The sequence below is a fragment of the Pangasianodon hypophthalmus genome, chromosome 3 (genome assembly GCF_027358585.1).
Source record: "Pangasianodon hypophthalmus isolate fPanHyp1 chromosome 3, fPanHyp1.pri, whole genome shotgun sequence".
NCBI lineage: Eukaryota > Metazoa > Chordata > Actinopteri > Siluriformes > Pangasiidae > Pangasianodon > Pangasianodon hypophthalmus.
This window is the reverse complement of record NC_069712.1, coordinates 27,732,707-27,752,699: the sequence shown is the minus strand read 5'-3', so window position 1 is coordinate 27,752,699 and position 19,993 is coordinate 27,732,707. Positions and strand designations below refer to the sequence as shown.

At 39.9% G+C, this 19,993-nt stretch overlaps 2 protein-coding genes across 2 annotated transcripts; one reads left to right on the top strand and one right to left on the bottom strand.

Annotated features, from left to right (window-relative positions):
• Positions 1-167: 167 nt before the first annotated feature.
• dnaaf10 (dynein axonemal assembly factor 10) lies at positions 168-6,991 on the top strand. Its single transcript, XM_026939075.3, has 8 exons — positions 168-672; positions 3,928-4,028; positions 4,115-4,245; positions 4,524-4,625; positions 5,071-5,186; positions 5,812-5,946; positions 6,046-6,143; positions 6,570-6,991. The coding sequence occupies exons 1-8, from the start codon at positions 487-489 to the stop codon at positions 6,775-6,777; spliced, it is 1,077 nt and encodes a 358-aa protein (XP_026794876.1). The 5' UTR covers positions 168-486; the 3' UTR covers positions 6,778-6,991.
• A 7,367-nt stretch (positions 6,992-14,358) lies between these two features.
• psmb1 (proteasome 20S subunit beta 1) lies at positions 14,359-19,058 on the bottom strand. Its single transcript, XM_026939044.3, has 6 exons — positions 18,872-19,058; positions 17,270-17,377; positions 17,040-17,121; positions 16,399-16,528; positions 16,110-16,216; positions 14,359-14,683 (listed from the first exon to the last, which is right to left on the bottom strand). The coding sequence occupies exons 1-6, from the start codon at positions 18,970-18,972 to the stop codon at positions 14,498-14,500; spliced, it is 714 nt and encodes a 237-aa protein (XP_026794845.1). The 5' UTR covers positions 18,973-19,058; the 3' UTR covers positions 14,359-14,497.
• Positions 19,059-19,993: the final 935 nt, after the last annotated feature.

The following is a 19,993-nucleotide window of genomic DNA, read 5'->3' as shown; positions in this document are numbered from 1 at the left end:
ATATGCGTTTGTCATTTTTCCACACCTACTGAAAAATATGGCAGGACCAGAGTTTGCAATGTATTTGTAAATATATTTAAACTAATAAAAAATTAAACTCTTTAATTTAAACTCAGCTAAGGTCTCGTTTATATCAGCGCAAATTGTGACTGAATGATCAGGCAATCATACGAACAGCTATACACGCACCAACCTCTTCTCGTCACCTTTTCCTACCTGTATTCCGACAAATCCCGCCTCCTCACTGTGATTTGCTAACACTTCTCTGTTCCCTCGCTCGATTGGCTAACTCCATGTCAACTCCGAACCTGTAGCCAGTCAAAGTGCAGGAGACCGGAGTTTTCGGAATACAGGTGGGAAACAGGATCATACCCCTGCCTCACTCAGGTTATAGCAGAGTAGGCTTTGGAAGTTGTCTAAAAGCTGGGACTGGCTCAGTGCTCCGTGTGTTTCCTGTCAGTTTGAGCTGCTGTTATTTTGGCCGAAATGTCAACGCCTCTGGAGAAGCCGCAGATCATCGCGCACATTCAGAAGAGCCTGAACTACACGGTGTTCGACAGCAAGTGGATTCCCTGCAGCGCGAAGTTCGTGTGTATGGGAAACTTCGCCAGAGGAACCGGAGTCCTGCAGGTTTACGAGGTTCAGCACGGAGACGTGCAGCTTGTCAAAGAGGTGAAGCTTGGTGGTGGTGTCGTTGTTGTTGTTGTTGTTGTTGTTGAGGTGTATTTGGACTGTCATCCAGCACGGGTTAGATGGTCACTAGCTGACAGGCTAAGCAGCTAGCCGGTTCTAGAAAACTCGCCATACCTCGTTGTCATAGCAACCGCAAACAACGTCGATTCCAGCCTGCTGAAAAAACAAGACTTTTAAACTGTTTTTGGTTTGAACTGTTTGTGTACAATTTCACAGCCTTGTTCAGTTATTACTCCTTTTCTTTTATCAAGTACCATTAAGGTGTAAGTACAGAGTTAGTGACTGGAGCCCCTGTGTTGCCCCTCAGCTGCCCTGCACACTACCACTATACACACTACCACTGTACACACACTACCACTGTACACAATACCACTGTACACACACTACCACTATACACACACTACCACTATACACACACTACCACTGTACACACTACCACTGTACACACTACCACTGTACACACACTACCACTGTACACACTACCACTGTACACACCACTACTCTACGCACTACCATTGTACACACTATCACAATGCACACTACCACTATACACACTACCATTGTACACACTATCACAATGCACACTACCACTGTACACACTACCACTATACACACCATCACAATGCACACTACCACTACCACTATACACACTACCATTGTACACACTATCACAATGCACACTACCACTGTACACACTACCACTATACACACCATCACAATGCACACTACCACTACCACTATACACACTACCATTGTACACACTATCACAATGCACACTACCACTGTACACACTACCACTATACACATCATCACAATGCACACCAACACTGTATACACTACCACTACTTCTGTGCACACTACCACTACCACTGTGCACACTACTACTGTGCACACTACCACTACCACTGTGCACACTACCACTATACACACCACCACTCTGCACACTACCACTACACACACCACCACTGTATACACTACCACTACTACTGTGCACGCTACCACTACCACTGTACACACTACCACTGTACACACACTACCACTGTACACACTACCACTGTACACACACTACCACTGTACACACCACTACTCTACGCACTACCATTGTACACACTATCACAATGCACACTACCACTATACACACTACCATTGTACACACTATCACAATGCACACTACCACTGTACACACTACCACTATACACACCATCACAATGTACACTACCACTACCACTGTACACATCATCACAATGCACACTACCACTGTACACACCACCACTGTATACACTACCACTACTTCTGTGCACACTACCACTACCACTGTGCACACTACTACTGTGCACACTACCACTACCACTGTGCACACTACCACTATACACACCACCACTCTGCACACTACCACTACACACACCACCACTGTATACACTACCACTACTACTGTGCACGCTACCACTACCACTGTACACACTACCACTGTACACACCACTACCACTGTACACACCACTACTCTACGCACTACCATTGTACACACTATCACAATGCACACTACCATTGTACACACTATCACAATGCACACTACCACTGTACACACTACCACTATACACACCATCACAATGCACACTACCACTACCACTATACACACTACCATTGTACACACTATCACAATGCACACTACCACTGTACACACTACCACTATACACACCATCACAATGTACACTACCACTACCACTGTACACATCATCACAATGCACACTACCACTGTACACACCACCACTGTGCACACTACCACTACCACTGTGCACACTACTACTGTGCACACTACCACTACCACTACCACTGTGCACACTACCACTATACACACCACCACTCTGCACACTACCACTACACACACCACCACTGTATACACTACCACTACTACTGTGCACGCTACCACTACCACTGTGCACACTATCACTATACACACCACCACTCTGCACACTACCACTGTACACACTACCACTGTGCACACTACCACTGTACACACCATCATAATGCACACTACCACTCTGCACACTACCACTGTACACACCATCACTATACACACCACTACTCTGCACACTACCACTGTACACACAACCACTGTACACACAATTGTACACACTATCACAGTGCACACTACCACTGTACACACCATCACAATGCACACTACCACTGTACACACCACCACTCTGCACACTACCACTACACACACCACCACTATACACACCACCACTACACACACCACCACTGTATACACTACCACTACAACTGTGCACACTACAACTGTGCACACTACCACTACGCACACTACCACTGTATACACTACCACTACACACACAGTGGTACTGGTATTGTGCACAGTGGTAGTGGTAGTGTATATAGTGGTAGTGTGCAGAGTGGTAGTGTGCAGAGTGGTAGTGTATACAGTGGTAGTGTGCAGAGTGGTAGTGTGTGTAGTGGTAGTGTATACAGTGGTAGTGTATACACTACCAATACACACACTACCACTCTGCACACTACCACTGTATACACTACCACTGTGCACAATACCACTGTATGCACTACCACTACCACAGTACACACAGCACAGGACCACTGCTGACTGGATGTTATTTGGGTGGTGCCCCACTCTTAGCACACTACTGACAAACAGACTAGTGTTTGTTTCTCTGAGACCCTGCAGCGTTATTTCCACCGCACTGTAGCTGCCAGGGTGAGAATTGTCCACCATCGCAAACAGCAGTCGTGTGCTCAGCCCCAGCAGAGTTTAGCAGTCTACTGCCACGTAACATAAACCTGACTGAAATACTATATGATCTATATGATCAACTGAAATACATCTATATGATCACTTCTGGTGGTCAGAAGTGTACGCCTACGCATCACTATCAACTCATCAGGATACCAGTTTCATATTTTCCCCTAACTTGTAAAAATGATTTGGTCTGAGGGTTGGGGCCAAATTTTTTCTGTTATGATCTTGTCTAAGTTTGGCCACAACAAAAAAGAGGTGAAATATGAACATGTACTCAAAGGCGAGTAAGCAACACGTACACAAACAAATCCGAAGGGGAAAAAATAGGTGTATTAGACAAACAGAAATTTGTGCTACAATAACCGGTATAACTTAAGGTGTGACCAAGGCCAAAATCTGAAAAATTTCTCATATATTATTCTCATATGTTTCTATGGATGTTCTATTTCTGTATTTCGATATTTCAGATCGAAAAGCCGAAGCCAATCAAATGTGGAACATTTGGTGCAACATCTCTCCAGCAGAGGCATTTGGCCACAGGCGATTTTGACGGCAACCTTCATGTGTGGTACGATTGACCTTCCCACTGTACATCTGTTCGTTCCACACACTCACGAGTTTGGTCTAAGCTGAAGTGTGAAATTTCTGCATTAGGAATCTTGAGGCACCAGAGGTTCCAGTGTACTCTGTGAAAGGCCACAAGGAAATAATAAACTGCATCGACGGAGTTGGAGGATTAGGCATCGGAGACGGCGCACCGGAAATCGTTACAGGGAGCCGAGATGGTTAGTTTGCCATCGTTACAACATCGTTTTTATCCTGGTTCACGATATTATAACAATATTATAGATACACGTCCATCTGTAACTGCATGCAGACACACGTGACACGTTTAACATTGCAAGCCAGGCATGATGATGATAAATAATAATACTGTGCATGTTGAATATCAGTATGTACTAGATATCTGTTGCACCTGGTTTTGTATTCTTCTTCTTATTATTATTATTATTAGTATTATAATTATTATTATATGGATCTGCATCCGGTCTTGTTTTTGTAGGTACAGTTAAAGTGTGGGATCCGAGGCAAAAAGACACACCTGTGGCAAACATGGAGCCGACGGAAGGAGAGACCAAGAGAGATTGTTGGACTGTTGCATTTGGTGTGTATTTATAGCACATTACACATTACACGCTAAACAGTGACACTAGTACTAAATAATAGGAAATCAGAAACTTCTCTTGAACTTGAAGCTCTGTCCTGAAGACTTTAGCTTGATGGAAAACTTACTGTGGCAAAATGCTAAAAACTTAGACTCCTTCCATAAATGTTAAATGCACCATATCAACAATCAGACGTTTTTCTTGCATGTTAAATAACACGTTTTATAATCTGTTTATTATTAGACTTAGATTACATTTACATTAACAGATGCCCTTATCCCAAGAATAAGCACATAAATATAAACATAAAGCTAACAATTATATTACAGCCAGAACAGAGCTTTTGATATAGTGTCAGCGTTTTGTATCAAGCTGTTTTCTAAAAGCAGCTGATGTGTATGATGTGTTTTCCTAGCTGATCGATGATCTTCTTTTCCTTCAAAGGTCACGCCTTTAACGATCAGGACCGCTGTGTATGTGCTGGTTATGACAATGGTGATATTAAGCTGTTTGATCTCCGAAATATGTCTCTGCGATGGGAGAAAAATATTAAAAATGGCGTAAGCTTCTCATTATTTCCCCTAGGTTTTGCATTTGATCAAATGGACATGTTCATACGCTTTAGAGTAGGGGTGGCAAACTCATTTTAGTTAATGGGCCACATTACATTTAGTAAAATCAGTTTAGTGGCAAACGACGTCAACCACTCTTTGTCAATGTGTTCATTTATCTGCATTTAACTGAAAGATACATTATGAATGCACATATATAATTCACAAAACAGATGAGCAGACTGCAGTTCAGTGCCCAATGAATACCAAATGCCAAATTATGGTTTTACCATCTATACACATGGGCTTGAATTGGAATTTTATGCCATGAATCTACACAAAATGGTCCATAATAATTAAGTGGAAAAAATCTACATCCAGTAGTGACAGAGTAAAATGTTCAGCTTGCTCTGTTTTGCCCCCAGACAGCTCTTTTTCGAATCTTTCAATTCAGTTATGGTCAACAAGACGAATTTAATTTAAAACAGTTTCTAAATTGGGCTGGTTTGACACCCCTAGCTTAGAGTCTGATAAAGTATGCTATTACTTTGAGATTTTCTACATGTTGATAATAAACCTATTTAATACTCACTGATTAAAAATTTGAAATAATGATGCATTTTGCATTTTATAGGTGTGCAGTGTTGAATTTGACAGAAAAGATATCAATATGAATAAACTAGTGGCAACATCTTTAGAGGGCAAATTTCATGTCTTTGACATGAGGACTCAGCATCCAACCAAAGGCTTTGCATCTGTTTCTGAAAAGGTGAGCCTGAGAGCACTCACTCGTATGATATCGGCCAAGGATTTATATCCAATACTATTTTATTTACTTTCACTATTGTTGTTGTCGTCTGTATTAAAGGCCCACAAATCTACAATATGGCAAGTGAGGCATTTGCCCCAAAACCGGGACATCTTCATGACAGCAGGCGGAGCTGGGAACCTGCACTTATGGAAATAGTAAGTCAAAAAATATCTGTGTACTCGTACTGCTTTTAACAAACCCTCGTCTGTTTCCCCCTTTCAACTAAGACACGCATATCACCAGCAAAGAGATTCTCTCAAGGGGAAACGGTAAGGGGAAGTGATGAGTTAAGAGCAGAGTGAGAATGCAGGACTAGACTGTAAGTGTGTGTGTTGAAGTGTAGTTTTTAATTCAGCTAGTGGAGGAGGATACACAATTTGTAACACCATATATAGATTTGCTAACAAACTGCCAGCAGAACAGTAGTGCTGCCTTTGAAAAACTTATAATATAAAAATGCTGACAATACATACATCTCAGAAAAGTGTAATCTGTAATCCATAATTTGTCACAATATCAATACTATATCATCTCAGCACTAAGCACCACTGATCTGTATTGACAATTCTGGCTTATTACAGTGAGTATCCCGAGAAGAGGAGTGAGCAAGATGGAGAGGGAGTGGCCAGAGGAGTGGCTGGCACACTCAATCTCCTGCAAAACGTCACTCTGTCTTCACAACCCATCGCCAGCCTGGACTGGAGTCCCGACAAGCAGGGCCTGTGTGTGTGTGCTTCCTTTGACCAGTCTGTAAGAGTCCTCATCGTCACCAAGCTGAATAGAGTATGAGCTCCCGTGTGACTCCGGGCCTTAATATTATTCCAAGCTAATGTGTTTGCTCTACAAACCAAATGTGAACCTGCTTATATGCAAACAAACACGACTACTCTAACTTCATTTAGAGTGAAAATGATATGAACTGAAGTCTTCTTCTAAAAGGAGTTGTGCCATTGTTTTTGAATATGAAATGTTTTACACAGTAAACCATTTTGCAATCCGATAATTTTGTCATTTTAAATTTCTTTTCATTTATGCAATTTCTTTGCTTGCAGATGTGTTTAGTTAACTAATTAACTAACTACCAAATCCATAATAATGGAAAGGGAAATGAACCTATAAAATGAAAGCCTGAAGCCATTCATATCCAGCATTACTTGATCTTCATCCTCCACTGATTTGTTATGAATTCCTGCATAAATAGTTTTTAGCAGCTTGGTCATAAACTTCCCATGCAGTATATCAAAGTACTTTTTTCTGAAAAAGAAAAAAGAAGGGGGAAAAATAGGGCAGGATAGGGCAGAAAGTATTTTAAAGGAAAACATACTTTTTATTTTCCTGATACAAATAAACTTACTGAGCCCCATGACTTTCCCATATGCAGTCAGATTAGGAGCCAGCTGAGGACGGTCATGAAGAGGTGAAAAGTTGCTTCTGTGATGAAGGCATCATCAAAAGTCTGTTCATTAACAGGCTTTAAAGGAAACCTGCTGTAAACATCTACAGTGGCTCATGAACCTACTTTCCACCAGTAGGTTTGCTAGCTCAGTGTATGCATCATGAACCTGAAATACATCCACACAAACCAAAACGAGCACCAGCTTTACGAAATGAATGTCTAAGTGCAGAAAAGGAGAATCTAACCTGTGCAGACATGGGGATAATCTCTTGGTAGAGAGAGCAGGCCTGCTGGTGGGAGTTTGGAGAACATGCCAAGGCTCTGGCTAATCCTTGCCGAGGAGCATGAAACTTCAGGTTTAGAGCTGCTGGAGTGGTGGCACCACTGATCTTACGCTCCTCCTCCAAAGGCGCTATGTAAATCCACACAAAATGATCACGCCTGAAATCTATAACTTTATACTGTTTCATTAAGATTACTCATAGTCTCAGTATGTTTCAGAAAGTCTCAGCAGTAGCTTGTTGGTGTTACTTGCATCCTAAACCCCAGTAAATTGCCTTTCTTAAAATGATGGTGTAAATTACAGTGTTCATCACCGCTATTTACAACACATCTAGCTTTTCCATACTGAGCATTACTACTGTCCTACTGTAATAGAAAATATAAGGACAATAGATTGAGGAATATTTTGTTCATCTGCAGTCTATCCTGGTCAGGTGAATCTGGTGTCTGTCCTAGGAACATATTGGATAGGTCTCCAGTCCATCACCTGTTCATCACAGGGCACCTTTCCCTCTTAGGGGCAATTTAGAGTAGCCAATTAAACTACCTGGCTGTTTTTAGGAGGTGGGAGGAAACCAGAGAATCTGGCATATAAAAAAAAAAAAAACATGAAGATACCAATATCACATATGCAGTGATAACTATCAGCAGACACGCAGAAACAGTGAACGGTGACGGCGAATTTTCGATGAACACAGAGGCCTGGACAAACCTGCTGGTTTAGTGTGTTGCATGCTGCACTCCTGTTTGGACTTGCTGGGAGAAAGCTGGGCATTGAGGCTTGGTTTTGGTTCTGCACTCTTTCCATCCCTCTTAACCGCAGCCACTCCTAAAATGGAAAAAGAGAATCACTTCACTGGAAAGGGGAAGATCAACACACTTTTTTAAAAAGTGTAAAAACTGAATTCAGACACTATAAAATGACTGATGGGGTTAAATCTATTAACTGCATAATAGTTTTCTGTTAATTACACTCCCGTCCTTGGAACGTATGCTAAGCCTTAATGTGTCAGATGTGTTTCTGTGTGTCTCAGATGGTAACCTTGCTACTCCTGGAAAGGTTTTGACCCCTTGAATTGGAGCAGATGTTTTAGCTGTGGCTATAGTTTCCCCTTGGGCTGGAGCTCCTTTTCCAATCCCTCTTCCAGTCCCAGTGCGCCCAAATGACCCCCTCACTTTCACTTCCTTAATGCAGAATTGCTTTTCTGTTTTCTCCTTCTCTTTAGCCAAGTGCTCCTGCCAACACTTCTGTTCTGTACAAAATGAAAATCACTCATTTATACAAGACTATTAGAAGGTAAATCGACGGACTGACAAAAATATAAACTGATACTGTATATCCGAGTCAAATTTTACACGGATAACTCCGAAGTGCTCGCTTACTGGTCAGTTGTTCAGGAGGATCTCCAGTCAGTGGCAATCCCTCCAACATGATGCTAGCCTGGAAACTGAGGCAGGCATTGGCCAAGGCCGCTTGACCCGTTTCTGATCCAGCGTCACTGTTACATTGGGCTAGCTCCAGGGTGTGTTCATGACTCCCAACTCACACACCTACACACACCAGAAACAACAACTCCAATAGGGCGTGGTAGGCTTTTGTTTTTGTTCAAGGATGGCCATGGTCTGGTAATCAACTACATGTGAAAAATATGGGTAGTTGAGTCATAGTCGAGTGTCTTGCTAACATGGAATGTGTTAAACTAGAACTGTATATAGGCAACTCCTCTAAATGATGCATCCTATACCAAATGCTGTATCATCCTAATATTATCTCTATTCTTGTTACTATAGTTGCAGAGATTTGATGAGCAATAATGACGTGTATTGTAATTCACAAAAGTGATGAGCCTTTAAGTCTCATTTACACAAGATCAGATAAATAGATCTTGTGACACTTTTGCTGAAAACTCACTAGTATTCTGTAACCATGATTCCTCTGAAGTGTATTAATCACAAGCACAGTATGACTTAAAGGCATTCAGTGACTCTTACCATATAAGCTAGTTCTAGTGAAAGACAAGTTTTTAGGACATATCTGCTCTCATCTGTCTGTGACTACGGCAGCATGAGGGTCCAAGTAAATCTCAGTATATATATATAGGAAGGAACTTTCAGTAAAAATTTGACTATAATTACAGTTAAGCTCAGACACAGCAAGCTGAGTAATAATAAAGAAGTGTTTACTGTATTTCTCAGTGCAAATACTGTATTGCTCTGACTCACTAAAAAAGAGCCAAACTGCCTGTCACTAGTGAGGATGACAGTTTTAAAACCTCTAGTTAATCCTCACCTTTAACTGCAGGTCCAGGAGTTCCCTGCAGGTGTCGATGCAGGAGAGCCATAGGAGAACAGAGAGAGCGTGGCACCTCTTAGTCATCCAGGCTTGCTTGGTTATGTTCTGCTGCTCAATGAGAACTTTAAGTGAAGCAAAGTGGGCATCCTAACTGCTGAGTCACATGGCCCTGACCAACACACACACTCAGAGCTTGCACAGCCATTGCAGCAACACTATACAGGAGAACATCAAAACATCAAACTACAGATATTACAGGAATAAAACTAACTTTATTTTTAAAAAATTCCATGCATCTTATCTGGGCCCCATTAATTAGATGCTTGGGGATCCTGGCAAGAGTGACTGCACAGTTGGGAGTGTAAATAAGCTGACAGAGACTGTAGTTTTACAGGAAACACCTGTCTCAACAGCCATGCTTTAAAGACAGAGCAAATGCACTCTGATTAAAAAAAAAAAAAGAAAAGAAAAGAAAAAAAGAACTCGATCATTACCAGTGTGTTTCATGGCTGTTACTGCTACTTACTTCTGATAAACCAGCATTGGGCTCATCATTTGCCCCAAGGTTGTGTGTTTGGACAGCAAGGCTCCCAGACTGAGACCCCCTCTTAAAAACTGGGCATTTACAATCGACAGAGAATATCCAGGATCAGGTTTCTGCTCTCTGCTGGAGAAACCAAGGTATATATTAAATACCTATTTAAAATATTCAGAACAATTAAAACAGTTATAGGAAACAGGTTTCTTACCAGTCTTGGCCATGTGAGTTAAAGAACTGGCCCGTAACATACTCCAGGCCTTGCTGGAGGAACAGAGTCGTTCTTTTCTCTTTTTCCACTGAGTTCCATCCTGCTGCAGCAAAACCAAATCTGTGCAGAACCCATCATAATACAGCTAGATGGTGATTCTTGGATCTAGAATCTGCAGCACACTTCACAGAATCATAAAAGAGAATAATTTTATAAGTTACTTGTAACAAAGGTGCCACTATTCAAAGAGGAAACTGAAGGCTGAATTCTAGCCCAAATAGGGCTTTTCTGTCAATAACAATAATTTTACAACTCAAATTTAAGAAACCATAAATATATTTCACCAAAATGACATGGAAAAGTTTTTATTTACTTTTCAGTCTTTCCTTGTTTATCTTCTTTCAAAGCTCACGTTGGATAAGGAGTCAGTTGAACGAACATGGTGGTAAATGCAGTCAATCTGCCTAAAGATGTCTAAAACTTTGCTAGCTACATGTCATTTCCTCAGGTAGTGAAAGCCAAGCTTTGATCAAGTTATTCAAACATCATTGTAAAAATGGAAATAAACCTAATCAAATGAGTTTGTAGTCTGATACTGGCTGTCAAAATGTCTGTGATGCTCCTATGCCACAGCCAGAATGGATTTTTTTTTAATGCAATTTTCTGCGTTGTCACTTGCTGTGCTTACTGTGGTTGAGATCTGAGCAAATGAGAAACATCTTTCAGCTCAAATATAGTTCAGCTTTCAGAACTATATATAAAATATCAAAATTGCATGATGTCAAGTGTTTTCCCAGGCCAGCACACAATTAATATTAACATGGACCTCAATTACTCTACTGAAAATAATCCCCCTTCCCTGCAGTCTTCCCTGAATCCTACTCCCAGTTAAACATATCCAGCTCACAAATTAATTATCAGGTGTGCTGGGAGCAGGAAAAGCCTGAAACAGTGCAGTTGGCCTCCAGCACTGGAGTTAAGAACTTCTACTCTAAATTCATACCCCAAAATAATTTCTATAAAACATGCAGTTATGACCTAAGGCCTGAGTGGGAGGGTTTGAGGGCTAGTGCAGTCTGCAGGTGCTGCTCTTCTCCTGTAAAAGCAGCAGAAGATCCACGTGCAACTTGAGTTCCCAGTTGTCTGGACTCAAAGACCAGGCATCCAGATATTTCTGAAGGGCAGGCTCTGTGGTGTGAACATTCCTTAACAGAAACTCCAGCCTTACTGTCCTGGAACAATTAAAAAAGTGTAAAAACTTTCCTAATAAAAGTAAATAATGCTTCTGCAGTTTGGCATTTTTCTTGTAAATCAAAACAATTACTGAACCACAGATACTTCACGTGGGGAGCAGAATCAAAGATCATTACTAGTGCATTTAATTTAGACAAAAACTGTACCATTCTAGCCTTTTTGGACAGCCAGACACCCTTCACCTCAGTGGAACATGGTAAACTGGAACAGATCTATGAGATGTGGGTTAGAAATGAATGTCTTCAGCCAGGTTGGATATTTCACAAACAGTGATGCAGGTTCCCAATAAAACTGAGGCTTACTTGAGAATTTATGCGATCTGGTGACAAAACTGTTACAGTTACTGCTTGTCTCCAGCATTCAGAAACACAGCATCTGAGCTGTACATCTCATTCATCACCGCTTTCATGTTCAGGTCTGGCACTTGGGGCTGCACTGTCACTGTGCAACAGTCAAAACTCACCATGCCTACAGCATAATATAAATCTGACACAGGTCAGGGATGAGGAAAAAGTAGTTACTTATCTGTTTCTGTTATACGTATGGTAGTTTACAATTACTTTCAGTTTGTACAGTTACAATGTTTAACTGATGGACTTTCAAGATGTTCTATTTACAGAACCCTGATTTTTGTCCACTAAGACCACCTTAACTGGTACCTACCTTGTACATACACACATGAGCCATTGTATCTACCTACCATATAAGTCACTCTGTAGGTAAACAATTACTGGCTGTCACCCATCTGTTGAGATGAGCCATTTGTCACCTCGCTCTACCTCAGACCACCGCTAACCAGATGTTTGGATGGTGGACCATTTTCATGGTGTGTGTGTGTGTGTGTGCTGTGTTCATACAAGTGTATCAGATACTCACCTTGTAGGTCTACCTTATAGCTGTACAGCTGGAGGGTCACCAGTGTCACCAGTGTCACCAGTGTCAGTTTGTACTTTCATTCGGTGATCTGTTATAAATCCTGCAGTGGCATTTAAGTATTTAAAAACAATGTTACACACAACAGTGAGACAAGAAAATAATATCTGGAAAGTAGTGGTCCTACAGTGTTTCCACTGACAGGATAAAGCACAGGTTCCCAACCCTAGTGCTGTTTTAGTGTTTTAAGAGCTCCAACATGCCCATTTCAACTCAGGAAGGGCTGTTAATTATCTCCTCATTCAAATCAGGTGTGTTAGAGTAGGGAAAACACTAAAATGTGCAGGATAGGGGGTTCTCTAGGACCTGGGGTGGGAAACTGTGGGGTAGACAGGCATGACAACAAATGCTTCAGTGTGTCAGTAATTGTATACTTCCAGTGCAGCTACATGGTGGATACACCTGATAAAGTGACCAATGAGTGTATGTTGAAGCATAGACTTACTTGAGTATTCATAAAGATCAGAAGAAAAGTCTGGATAGAGCTGGTGACAGGCCTCTGTATTCAGCTCAGTGAGTTTAGCTGCTGTGGAGGACAGCTTCATCAACTCTGTGTGCTATTTCTTCACCGTGCCATGCTCGGCTGATACTTCCATGTCTATCTGGTTTAATCCTTCATCCAGTTTTAAGCACTTGGACCCACTGCCAAATAACTTAACACAACAAAGAGGCACCGTAGTTAACTCTATAGTCTCAAAAAAAAAACTTAAATACTCAACGTGGGTTTTCATACTTACGATTATACTCAGTTGCTTGTTAGCACAGACAGCCAGTGTAACACTATATAACAATTTTGTGCTAAAGCATAATAGCTCTTATTTTTTTAAGGAATACATGAAATCCTAAATGAAAAAACAAAACAAAACAAGGATGCTATCATTTAAGTCATTTATAATAAAAATGCATCTATTGAGAGAAATGATTTAGCAAAGCTAACAAATAAAAAAAGGCCAGTTTTGATTTCAGGTTGACCTCAAAGGTGTTAATAATAAAAGGATAGAAAAATAAAGCATGACCAGGCCAATTTAATATACTGAATATATGTAAAAAAAAAAAAAAATGGAATAATACTCATGTCCCTAGGCATGATGCCAAAAAAAAAAAAAAAAACAGGAGAAAAGATCCTGACATAAAATGTGGGAGACAGGTCAGCACTAGTTTTTAATTAATCACAGAACTATTAAGCTTTTAATTCTTGGAATACAAAACAACCCTTCTTTGTCACTTGCTGTTACAGGAAGAGATATACATCCCTATTTTATTCATTTGTTTGTTTGGAGAGATTATTGACTGTAGAGATACACTTGCTAGTACAGCTGTGGTGAGCCTTATCTTTCAATGACAGTGTGTATAATTCAAATGAAAGTTTATGTTGAATAGCATGTACATTACTAGTGTATTTGTTTGTTTATAACCTGATACGACATCTCTCAGACAATTTACAACAGCAAATATATGAGGCCTTGTGACTATTTAGTATTTTTATTCTTGGGCAAGAATACAAAAAGGACAATAAACCATTATTCAATATTCAGAGTGAACATATTAATTCCAGGAAAAAAAAGAAAGCAGGCCGGTTTCTGGCATAGTCATGTAGGCCCTTTAGTCTCTCCTGAGTGGCAGATTCTCCTCCCGGATGCCTTCCTTGGTAATGATGCAGATCTTGAGCGCATCTCCAGTGTAGACATCTCTCTCTGCAGCTGATACGAACACATCTTTAACCAGCTGTACGGCTTTGTCCAGTGTCAATGGCAACTGCTCCACATTTTCCATGTTCTTGTATCCAATCTGTGTAAACCAGGGGGAAAAGGTTTTATCAAAGGTTTTACTGCAGCAGCAATTATTCTAGCTTCTGAATTTTCAAATAGCTTCACTAAAGAGAGTCAAGCTATAGAGCTTATTATCCCCAATAAGATTAAACTCATAAAAGAATTCTTAGATTATGATGCTGACTGGCTGTTCATCATCAGAAGCTGTAGAAGCATATAATGAATTGCTTCCAGTCTGCAGCTTCATTTAAACTCTTTTTGTCTCCATTTTTACTGCTACTAAGGTCTAGAGGAATAAAATCTAACAACCAAAAATGGCCTCATCATTTGGTAAATCTATCACTGTTCTTTCTTGCGTCTTTTATCAAGTTAAAAAGCCTTATTTTATTCCATGAGAAATTCCCTCCAGGCGCCTGTAAAGTATTTATAAGTACTAAAAGTATGCAACCCATTTCTGTGTAAATGTATTTCTGTTTATGAATGTAATGTATTTATTGTTTTTCAAAATACAACCCGGAGCTCGATCAATTTCAATGGATGGGAAGGTTTATCTAAATTAAAATGAAAGATAATATAGCCACATTATTCTAAATCTGAACCAATCAGCAATTTTAAAGTCTCCATGAAATCAAAATTGAAGTTTTGTGGCTTTTAGTATGAATACATTAGCCTTAAGGTTATCTACAAGCTAATGTGCTCCAAAACAACGACAATATTCGCCTTTAGAAGATATATGCATTCAAAATTTACAGTCTCTCTCTGCCACCAATACGGATCCACAATTTTGATGACATCATTCTGCACTTCAGCTTCTTATCAGATTTTCTGTCCAATCAGATGCTCTCTAGTATCTGAAGTGAAGAGAAAAATCATCTTTCCGAAGTTGCTTGTTTGAGCGAGAGAAACCATAGCAGCTTAGCCCGGGCTGTGAGGTAAGCTAAATCCTGCTGGCTATTTAAAAAGGGGGAGGAGCCACTCGATATATCCCGCCGATATGACTTCCTGTTTCAGTGGAAATTACTTCAACACACTGAATAACATTGTGCGTTTCAAGGCACTTCACTGGGACTATAATGTATGAATTTTTCGACTTGTTATAAATGATGAATGAGATTTATTATGAGACTAAATTAAACCACATGTACTGATGTGTGAGACAACTATTTTAGTTAAAATATGAAGTGAACAAATGAATGCTTGCTTGCAATATGCAATAACACCATGAAGTGCTGATTAAATCTCTCTCATTTATTGGAACAATATGCAACAAGTTTGCTAAATATTGCAGCAGATATGTTTATGCATATTTTGCATTTACACAGGTACATGTTGATTTGAGTAGTACCTTGCACCAACATGCCCTAATGGATGACACTGGGTTGGGAAACTGTGTACCGGTGTAGTGACATGGATGACAGCTGTGTAGCTGTCATTTGTAATCCTACCTGATTGTCAAGCAGGGGCTGCAGCATTGCACTTGCTGAGCCACCGGCTTTGTAAGCGTCCCTCTGGTAGGAACCAACTGGATCAAAACTGTACACTGCTCCTCGACCTTGAAGTGAGAGGCAAAAAAAAAAAAAAAAAACATGAGCTGCTACAAAGTGGTAAAGGGATTGCTCTGTCTTTTACACTCTGCATTGTCCTTTCTCTAAGAAGCTTTTAACAGTAATACTACACCATCAGTGAAAACAGACCAAGCCTACTGAAGTGAAATGACCATGAAAAAAAGATTACCTTCTTCGTCGAGCCCACCAATTATGTTGTAAACGTAGTACGGGAAAAAACGCCTGCCGTACAGAATTGTTGAGAGCATTGCTGCAATAGCTCCACTTGTCATGGACTTGTTATTTGCATGCTTGTACATCTGTCAGAAAGGAATACACTGATCAGCCACCAAAAAAAAAAAATTACTGTAATTACAAAATCTGTGCCATCTGATTATAATTTCGTACATCAGGAAAGAAGAATGCAAACATAAATAACTTAATCTATTACAAAAAGGCATAGCTCATTAATAGACAGTGCATCACCATGTTTTGATTAAAAAGCATATGCTTTTTCTAAACATATTGAAAAAATGTATTGAAAAATGTATTGAAAAAGAAATAAATCATCCATGCATGAGGAAAGAGTTTATTTTCTATTAAATGAGTAAAAGACTTGTTAGCAGGTCCATGTCACCACCAGGAATTTAAATTTGACCATTTTATTCAAGTATCAGCTGGAGCCTGACTAGACTTGCTCATACACTTAAGGCTCCAAGAGCCCTGCTGTTCTCTGTTAAACCAGGAAAAGACAGTTTAGATGTGGATATGGTTTAACCTCACCAGCTATAGATATCAGATTAGTGCAGGAGTTACAGGGATCACTCCTACCTTGAGCCTTGCATCAATGATTTTGGTCAACGTCAAACAGTCCCCATGGAATCCACTGCAGCCGATCACCGTCTGGTCTGTCCTGTGTGTGAACGCACAAAAGAGCTCAGAGTCAGAGATCAAATGACTCTTGACCCATGTTCCATGCAGTCCGTGTAACATTTGGTTTCTTTACACCTATACACACTGCTACATTTAGATTCTGGGATACCAACAATCTGGTCACTTACAGTTTGTAGCACTTTGGAGAGTCTCGGCTATGGATTGAGTAGCCCTCACTTAGACGTGTATCTGAGGCCACTATAGCAAAATCTTCTCCAGCCACTGCCAGCACAGTCCTGTGGGACAAAATACACAAGTTAGGCCACAAGTTAGGGGTCAAATATATCTGTATTCATTCCTCATGAAATGGCTTGAGAGCCATATGATTCCATAAGAAACAGAAAGATTTCCTTTAGAAACAGAAAGTCAGACTGATGGTGTGTTGAAGGGCCTGACTGGTTTACAAAACAACCCGTAGCGTTCCAGATACCCCACCAAATCTAAACACACTTGATGGTAGCTTAGTGAGCTAGCTAAATGCAGAACAGTGAGAGAGATTAACAAGAACCTTTTCTCAACTGTGGGAGATTTCTCACTGCCACCTCCACCCACGCCTGTCAATTAAATCCTCGACAATGAGATGCTGTGTCTTTTTGGAGTTATGTTGTACATGTTTTAGGCGATGTCAACTACAACTAGTGGCGATGGGGATGGAGGGACGCAGGGTCATCCGCAGGAGCCATCTGATGCGTCTATGTGGTAGATCAAATTACATTATTTACTCTTACTGATGGAGAACGATGTATAAAGGCAGAATCACTTGATTCGGGGATAGCAAGACATTCACATAACCGCCAATTTGCACAAATTCCTCTCCAGCCATTTCTTTCTTGACCACGGGCTGGTTGGGAAAGGGAACACTGTCCGGGAAGTTAAAAAACGTACAATAAAAACATACAGACTAACCATGTTTGCTGCTAATGAGCTGCTCCTGTAAAGCAAGACACACCCCTGGGGGTGGGATATAACCAATTTAGAGTGCATTTAATTGGATGAGCACAGAACTAGTACAGGATGACTCATCAAATATTTTTTTTAATGTTTTCCAGGAAGTAACAAACTATAAAATTGAAATGAAATTAATTACTTAATTATTTTTATGCATTTTTTTCCCGAGATATGCTGGTGGCAATACCAATAAGGAACAGGTGCAAAAAGCTCTGAAACACCTATTTTGATATTGGGGCACTTTAAGTAATAAACCAGGCAGAGACGAGTGAGGACAGGATGTGTTCAGTGCAGTGTGTTCTGCCTACTGTCAATCAAACATAAACCAGCTTAATATTAAAGCGAAACTGAGCGATGAATGGGCAGCTAGCGTTAACTACACCCATCAACTCACTGTAGATTATCAGGAGGCTGTTACACTGTGTATTAAACCGGAGAATCAGAAAGGAAAATATGACGTTTTATAAATGTAACCTCCTAACTGAAATCTGAGTTAGTCTGAGTTGCACAACTGATACATGTAATAGTCGAAACAGCTAGCTACTGGCTAAACAGACTGCATGACGACTTTGTCTCGTTAGCATGACTTTCATACTCGGAAAAATGATCTTAGCGTATTCAAGATATAAATGGTAAGTAGGTTATTTCTCGTTTCTGTCAAAACCCCCGACATTTTAAAACATTAGCTGAGGTTGATACCTGGCTAACTACAACAGTGCCGCGTACAGGGAAGATGACAAAGCCGGCTAGCCGCGTTTCAGCACACACTTTTTATTTCTTACCCTCCATTAAAGGCATAAGGGGAGAATTTATGCTCTACAGGTCCGGTGTAGTGATACTCCTTCATCTTTCCGTTTTCTCCAAAAGCCTGTGTAGACAGCATGACTGCAGCTAAACTGAAAGCGTAACTTTTCCTCAGAAATCTCGCTGTCTCACTGCAACATGGCGGACGGAAGTTGATTTGGCACCTCTTCCGGTGACGTCACTGGTCAGCAGTACGCTAAATAACAGTTTAAAATTTAGTTAAATATTAAGTTTAAATGCATAATATGCTTTGACTATGGATGAAGTCTCTTCCTGTATAATGCTCCCCCAAAATTATTAATAATTTAATAATATTTAATGATCAATATTTGATTGACTTAATAATATTTATCAATATGCATTTAACAAATTATTATTATTATTATTATTATTAAATATTTGATTATAATATCATTTTGATCTAATATCATTTAATAATAATAATAATAATAATACATTTTGGTTTATTTAATAACATATGTTAATATGTATTTTAAACATTATTATTATTATTATTATTATTATTATTATTATTATACACAGATTTAAGTCTGTACATAAAATCATTGGCCTTCTCCAGAAACTGTTATGGCAGTGGTGATATTTATTCAGTATTTCCCTGTAAATGTTTATTGCCCCCTGGCTCTTGATTCTGTTGTTAATCATTTACATAAGCACATGCAGGTGCTTGACATTGCATGCAATAAAAATAACAATAAAAAAAGATATAAAAAGTTCCATGTACCTTTTTGCTTGTATTTTTTGTTGGGCATATTAGAGTAATAAAGATATTTACCTAGGCTATTATGTTTCATTTCATTTTTTTCTCCACTACTTTTTTTTATTCTTTCTTATTTCATAATCGTTGTTCATGATTTAATAGCTTGTCTATCATCATTGATTTCATCAGATTTCTCAGAAGTGTCTCAGAAATCCTAATTACACTCTTCATCATAATTTTCACACCCATGAGTTCAGATTAAATCAACACTTTAGTCACACCCAGGCCACCACACACTGGAGCTCCTTCCAGCAGGTGCTTCAGGTCAACGTGTGCCAAAACCACTAGACACCGGAAACTTCTGTTCGCATGCAATCAG